Source organism: Ranitomeya imitator, chromosome 3 (assembly GCF_032444005.1).
Source record: "Ranitomeya imitator isolate aRanImi1 chromosome 3, aRanImi1.pri, whole genome shotgun sequence".
In the NCBI taxonomy this organism is placed as follows: Eukaryota; Metazoa; Chordata; class Amphibia; order Anura; family Dendrobatidae; genus Ranitomeya; species Ranitomeya imitator.
Window position 1 is genome coordinate 466,013,882 of NC_091284.1, and position 7,804 is coordinate 466,021,685.

Genomic DNA, 7,804 nt, shown 5'->3' on the forward strand with positions numbered 1-7,804 from the left:
TAGTCGTTTCCGGCGGATGGAGAAAACTTCCACTGCAACGTTTTTTTGTCCGGCGGAAAAAAAACGCACACTGACTGAATCAGCCAAAAACACATGAAACGGAGGTGTGAAACAATGAATCCGGCGCCCGGATCCGGTTTTCAAAGCATTTCCCATACAAATCATGCAGATTTTCCCTTCTGGAAAGAAGAGTTTCTCTCTCTCTCTCCGAAACAGGAAGTCAAAAATCCATGCGCATTAAAGACGGATCCAGCTAAATAACGGATCCGGCACATCAGTTTTTCACAATTTACGCCGGATCCGTTTTTTTTTTTTACAAATTGGCCGGATTTAGCCTGAAAACAAAAAACTGATGTGTGAAACTAGCCTTAACCCCTTTACCCCCAAGGGTGGTTTGCACGTTATGGACCAGGCCAATTTTTACAATTCTGACCACTGTCCCTTTATGAGGTTATAACTCTGGAACGCTTCAACGGATCCCGGTGATTCTGACATTGTTTTCTCGTGACATATTGTACTTCATGATAGTGGTAAAATTTCTTTGATATTACTTGCGATTATTTGTGAAAAAAACGGAAATATGGCGAAAATTTTGCAATTTTCCAACTTTGAATTTTTATGCAATTAAATCACAGAGATATGTCACACAAAATACTTAATAAGTAACATTTCCCACATGTCTACTTTACATCAGCACAATTTTGGAACCAAAATTTTTTTTTGTTAGGGAGTTATAAGGGTTAAAAGTTGACCAGCAATTTCTCATTTTTACAACACCATTTTATTTTAGGGACCACATCTCATTTGAAGTCATTTTGAGGGGTCTATATGATAGAAAATACCCAAGTGTGACACCATTCTAAAAACTGCACCCCTCAAGGTTCTCAAAACCACATTCAAGAAGTTTATTAACCCTTCAGGTGTTTCACAGGAATTTTTGGAATGTTTAAATAAAAATTAACATTTTACTTTATTTCACAAAAAATTTACTTCAGCTCCAATTTGTTTTATTTTGCCAAGAGTTACAGGAGAAAATGGACCCCAAACCTTGTTGTCCAATTTGTCCCGAGTACGCTGATACCACATAAGTGGAGGTAAACCACTGTTTGGGCGCATGACAGAGCTTGGAAGCGAAGGAGCGCCATTTGACTTTTTAATGCAAAATTGACTGGAATTGAGATGGGATGCCATGTTGCGTTTGGAGAGCCACTGATGTGCCTAAACATTGAAACCCCCCACAAGTGACACCATTTTGGAAAGTAGACCCCCTAAGGAACTTATCTAGAGGTGTGGTGAGCACTTTGACCCACCAAGTGCTTCACAGAAGTTTATAATGCAGAGCCGTAAAAATAAAACAAATTTTTTTTCCCACAAATATTATTTTTTAGCCCCCAGTTTTGTATTTTCCCGAGGGGAACAGGAGAAATTGGACCCCAAAATTTGTTGTGGAATTTGTCCTGAGTGCGCTGATACCCCATATGTGGGGGGGGAACCACCGTTTGGGCGCATGGGAAGGCTCGGAAGGGAAGGAGCGCCATTTGAAATACAGACTTAGATGGAATGGTCTGCAGGCGTCACATTGCGTTTGCAGAGCCCCTGATGTACCTAAACAATAGAAACCCCCCACAAGTGATCCCATATTGGAAACTAGACCCCCCAAGGAACTTATCTAGATGTGTTGTGAGAACTTTGAGCCCCCAAGTGTTTCACTACAGTTTCTAACGCAGAGCCATGAAAATAAAAAGAAAAATTCCCCCCAAAATTATTTTTTAGCCCCCAGTTTTGTATTTTCTCGAGGGTAACAGGAGAAATTGGACCCCAAAATTTGTTGTCCAATTTGTCCTGAGTGCGCTGATGCCCCATATGTGGAGGGGAACCACCGTTTGGGCGCATGGGAGGGCTCGGAAGGGAAGGAGCGCCATTTGGAATGCAGACTTAGATGGAATGGTCTGCAGGCGTCACATTGCGTTTGCAGAGCCCCTGATGTACCTAAACAGTAGAAACCCCCAACAAGTGACCCCATATTGGAAACTAGACCCCCCCATGAACTTATCTAGATGTGTTGTGAGAACTTTGAGCCCACACGTATTTCACTACAGTTTATAACGCAGAGCCGTGAAAATTAAAAAAATCTTTTTTTTTCCCACAAAACTTATCTTTTAGCCCCCAGTTTTGTATTTTCCCAAGGGTAACAGGAGAACTTGGACCCTAAAAGTTGTTGTCCTATTTGTCCTGAGTACGCTGATACCCCATATATTGGGGTAAACTCCTGTTTGGGCACACGGGAGAGCTCGGAAGGGAAGAAGCACTGTTTTACTTTTTCAACGCAGAATTGGCTGGAATTGAGATCGGACGCCATGTTGCGTTTGGAGAGCCCCTGATGTGTCTAAACAGTGGAAACCCCCCAATTATAACTGAAACCCTAATCCAAACACACCCCTAACTCTAATTCCAACGGTAACCCTAACCACACCTCTAACCCTGACACACCCCTAACCCTAATCCCAACCCTATTCCCAACCGCAAATGTAATCCAAACCCTAACCCTAACTGTAGCCTTAACCCTAACTGTAGCCTTAACCCTAGCCCTAACCATAACCCTAGCCCTAACCCTAACCCTAGCCCTAACCCTAGCCCTAACCCTAGCCCTAACCCTAGCCCTAACCTCAGCCCTAACTCTAGCCCTAACCCTAACCCTAACGGGAAAATGGAAATAAATACATTTTTTAAATTTTTTTTACTTTTCCCCAACTAAGGGGGTAATGAAGGGGGGTTTGATTTACTTTTATAGCAGGTTTTTTTAGCGGATTTTTATGATTGGCAGCCGTCACTCACTGAAAGACGCTTTCTATTGCAAAAAATATTTTTTGCGTTACCACATTTTGAGAGCTATAATTTTTCCATATTTGAGTCCACAGAGTCATGTGAGGTCTTGTTTTTTGCGGGACGAGTTGACGTTTTTATTGGTAACACTTTCGGGCACGTGACATTTTTTGATCGCCTTTTATTCCGATTTTTGTGAGGCAGAATTACCAAAAACCAGCTATTCATGAATTTCTTTTGGGGGAGGCGTTTATACCGTTCCGCGTTTGGTAAAATTGATAAAGCAGTTTTATTCTTCGGGTCAGTACGATTACAGCGACACCTCATTTATATCATTTTTTTATGTTTTGGCGCTTTTATACGATAAAAACTATTTTATAGAAAAAATAATTATTTTGGCATCGCTTTATTCTCAGGACTATAACTTTTTTATTTTTTCGCTGATGATGCTGTATGGCGGCTCATTTTTTGCGGGACAAGATGACGCTTTCAGCGGTACCCTGGTTATTTATATCTGTCTTTTTGATCGCGTGTTATTCCACTTTTTGTTCGGCGGTATGATAATAAAGCGTTGTTTTTTTGCCTCGTTTTTTTTTTTTTTTTTTCTTACAGTGTTTACTGAAGGGGTTAACTAGTGGGCCAGTTTTATAGGTCGGGTCGTTACGGATGCGGCGATACTAAATATGTGTACTTTTATTGGGTTTTTTTTATTTAGATAAAGAAATGTATTTATGGGAATAATATATATATATTTTTTTCATTATTTAGGATTTTTTTTTTTTTTTTTTACACACTTGTAAAAAATTTTTTTTTTACTTTGTCCCAGGGGGGGACAATACAGATCGGTGATCTGCCAGTTTGCACAGCACTCTGACAGATCACCGATCTGTCTGAGAGCAGTGCAGCGTTACCAAGTGCCTGCTCTGAGCAGGCACTTGGTAAGCCACCTCCCTCCCTGCAGGACCCGGATCCGCGGCCATATTGGATCCGGGACTTGATGCAGGGAGGGAGGTGGGAGACCCCCAGAGCAACGCGATCACATCGCGTTGCTGCAGGTGGCTCAGGGAAGCACGCAGAGAGCCCCCTCCCTGCGCGATGCTTCCCTGCACATCGCGATCATGTTTGATCGCGGTGTGCCGGGGGTTAATGTGTCGGGGGCGGTCCGTGACCGCTCCTGGCACATAGTGCCGGATGTCAGCTGCGATAAGCAGCTGACACCCGGCCGCGATCGGCCGCGCTCCCCCCGTGAGCGCGGCCGATCGGCTATGACGTACTATTCCGTCCTTGGGAAGTAAAGCCCACCCCACATGAACGGAATAGTACGTCTAATGGCAGAAAGGGGTTAATGAAGGGGTGCGCCACATCTTGTCAATGGCGTGTGCTGCTCCAGAAAGGGACCAGAGTAACATTACTGGAGTAACGGTGCAACTTTTGGTGAACTCAGCAGCTGAGCACCGCCATGCTCCTCACACTTTGGCTATGGCACAGACTGGCCAATAGTCACAACCTTTTTTGCTTATCTACACGATGTACAATTGTGTGCCTTTTCAAAGTGCTTCTATCACTGGAGTAGTGTAACACTTGTGCTGTAACGGTGGCCCCGGAGCACAGCTAGCAGCCACTACCTCTCCGCCATGTGCAGGGCATCAGTGCTGAGGTCACCTCCTGTGCCAGAATATACATGTGCTAGAATACATGTGCTATAATACATGTGCTATAATACATGTGCTATAATACATGTGCTATAATACATGTGCTATAATACATGGACTAGAATACATGGACTAGAATACATGGACTAGAATACATGGACTAGAATACATGGACTAGAATACATGGACTATCTCCTGCAGTGCGCACGGAGCCGCGGCCAGCACTCACCAGGGCAGCTCGTACGCTGCAGCCGGCCCCTTGCTCACAGCTCCAGTGGGTTGCGGCTCTTTCTCCTCCATTGCCACCTCCATGTTTATTTCCCGCCGGCGCCACACGAACACGTCGCCGTCATCAGCATGTCATCACAGCGCGCCGGCTGTATGGAGTCTGCGCACTGCGGTGTGACTGAGGCGCAGCCGCAGGACGCTTCCCTTCACAATTCCGTGTGCAGCATTGTATATGGCGCCCTGTACCATACTATAGCTCTAGCGCGCCCTCTAGCCGCCGCTCTGCCACATGACGCGATGCGAGCCCCTCACAGTTTACCTCACACATTGCAGGCACCTCTGATGTGCACAAGACCCTATCAGTTAGGCTAGGAATTAGGAAACCCCCTCCCAGACAAAACGTTACACCTGGCTCTGCTCTTGCTGCGTTTTTTAATGTTGCTGAATTTCTGCACTTGTTATGTAATTAGGTCAGATGCATTTTTTATTGTGTTTTTATCGCATTTTTGACACTGAATATTTTTGTTTTGTTTGTTGATATGTCATGCCTTAAATAAAGCTGTTTTGGTTTCCATACTTCCTGGTATTTGGCTTGAACAAAACTTTGATATACCTACACTACCGTTCAAAAGTTTAGGGTCCTTATTTTTCAAAGAAAAGCACAGTTTTTTCCAATGAAGCTAACATTAAATGATTCAGAAATACACTCTATACATTGCTAATGTGGTAAATGACTATTTTAGCTGCAAACATCTGGTTTGTAATGCAATATCTTCATAAGTGTATAGAGGCCCATTTCAACAATCATCACTCCAGTGTTCTTATGGTACTTTGTGTTTGCTAACTGTGTAAGAAGGCTAATGGATGGTTAGAATACCCTTGAAAACCCTTGTGCAAGTAGGTTAGCACAGCTGAAAACAGTTTGGCTGATTAGAGAACCTATAAACCTGACCTTCCTTTGAGCAAGTTGAGAATCTGGAGCATTACATTTGTTGGGTCAATTAAACTCTCAAAATGGCCAGAAAAAAAGACTTTCATGTGAAACTCGACAGTCTATTCATGTTCTTAGAAATGAAGGCTATTCCATGCAAGAAATTGCCAAGAAACTGAATATTTCCTACAATGGTGGGTACTACTCCCTTCAGAGGAGAGCACAAACAGGCTCTAACCAGAAAAGAAAGAGAAGTGGGAGGCCCCGCTGCACAACTGAGCAACAAGACAAGTACATGAGAGTCTGTAGTTTTAGAAATCGACGCCTCACAGGTCCTCAACTGGCAGCTTCATTAAACAGTACGCGCAAGACGCCAATGTCAACGTCTACAGTGAAGAGGCGACTCCGGGATGCTGGCCTTCAGGGCAGAGTGGCAAAGAAAAAGCCATATCTGAGACTGGCTAATAAAAGGAAAAGATTAATATGGGCAAAAGAACACAGACATTGGACAAAGGAAGGTTGGAAAAAAATGTTATGGACAGACGAATCCAAGTTTAAGGTGTTTGGATCACAAAGAAGAACATTTGTGAGATGCGCAACAACTGAAAAGATGCTGGAAGAGTGCCTGATGCCATCTGTGAAGCATGGTGGAGGTAATGTGATGGTCTGGGGTTACTTTGGTGCTGGCAAAGTGGGAGATTTGTACAAGGTAAAAGGGATTCTGAATAAGGAAGGCTATCACTCCATTTTGCAACGCCATGTCATACCATGTGGACAGCATTTGATAGGAGCCAATTTCATCCTACAACATGACAATCACCCAAAGCACACCTTTAAGTTATGCACGAACTATTTAGGGAAGAATCAGGCAGCTGGTATCTATCTGTAATGGAGTGGTCAGCGCAGTTACCAGAGCTCAACCCCATTGAGCTGTTGTGGGAGCAGCTTGATTGTATGGTATGCAAAAAGTGCCCATCAAGCCAAACTAACATGTGGGAGGGGCTTCTGGAAGCATGGGGTGAAATTTCTCCAGATTACCTCAGCAAATTAACTGCTAGAATGCCAAAGGTCTGCAGTGCTGTAATTGCTGCAAAGGGAGCATTCTTTGACAAAAGCAAAGTTTGAAGGAGAAAATTATTATTTCAAATAAAAATATTTCTTTTCGAACCTTGTCAGTGTCTGGACTATATTTTAAATTCATTTGGCAACTCATTTGATTAATAAAAGCATGAATTTTCATGGAGAACACAAAATTGTCTGGGTGACCCTCAGGGTCAGACTGGCCATTTCGCAATTCTGGCAAATGCCAGAAGGGCCTGTCTGGTTGTGGGCTGCCTTGTGTGCTACTTTGTTAACAGAATCAATGTTCTCAAGACACCCATACTGTTAACAGTTGTGACGGAGCACAAAGCCGGTCACTCTGTCACTTACCTCAGCATGCCGTGGGTATAATTAGAAATATTGGTCTTGTAGTAATTCTTCCTTTCCTCCATCCAGGGCAATATTAGTAATATATCCCATCTAGTTATTGGGGATAGGGACACCATGGGCCTGTGTGATTTCAAATGCCAGGGCTGAATTTCATCCCCAGTCCGTACCTGGTGACCCTAAACTTTTGAACGATTGCAAGCAGTGCCCTAACTCCTTACGATGCAATAAACTATGTGTTAGGCCCTATTCGCACATTCAGTATGTGATCACTATTTTGCCTCTGTATTTGTAGGCCAAAATCAGGGTCGGAACCTAGAGAGAGAAAATCTTTAATGGAAGGTTTCACCTATTCTGTTTTTAGAGCCATTCCCGGTGTTGGCTCTCAACTATTGATGAATTTGTGACTATAAACACTGACGTGTGAATTAGGCTAAGGGTATGTGCACACGTTGCGGATTCTCTGCGGATCCGCAGCGTTTTTTGCAGTGCAGAAGAAACGCTGCAGATCCGCAATTGATTTACAGTACAATGTAAATCAATGAGAAAAAAAATTGCTGCTACGGGGAGGTGAGCTGTGCTGTGTGCCTGCGCGTGTGTGTGTGCCTGCGTGTGTGAGTGTCTGTGTGCCTGCGTGTGTGTGCCTGTGCCTCCGTGTGTGCCTGCGTGTGTGTGAGAGTGTGTCTGTGCCTGCCTGCGTGTGTGTGCCTGCGCGTGTGAGAGTGTGTCTGTGTGCCTGCAT

General features: G+C 43.9%; 1 protein-coding gene across 2 annotated transcripts in view; it reads right to left on the reverse strand.

Moving 5' to 3' along the window:
• The window catches only part of RFC2 (replication factor C subunit 2), a 28,594-nt gene extending 23,738 nt beyond the window's left edge, over positions 1 to 4,856 (reverse strand). The window contains exon 1 of one of the 2 annotated variants that reach the window (XM_069757442.1): positions 4,705 to 4,856. In XM_069757442.1, the coding sequence (XP_069613543.1) occupies positions 4,705 to 4,787 (83 nt within the window). In that variant the 5' untranslated portion in view covers positions 4,788 to 4,856. The remainder of the gene's footprint in view (positions 1 to 4,704) is intronic. The other variant, XM_069757443.1, reaches the window with a different exon arrangement.
• Between the last annotated feature and the right edge of the window lie 2,948 nt (positions 4,857 to 7,804).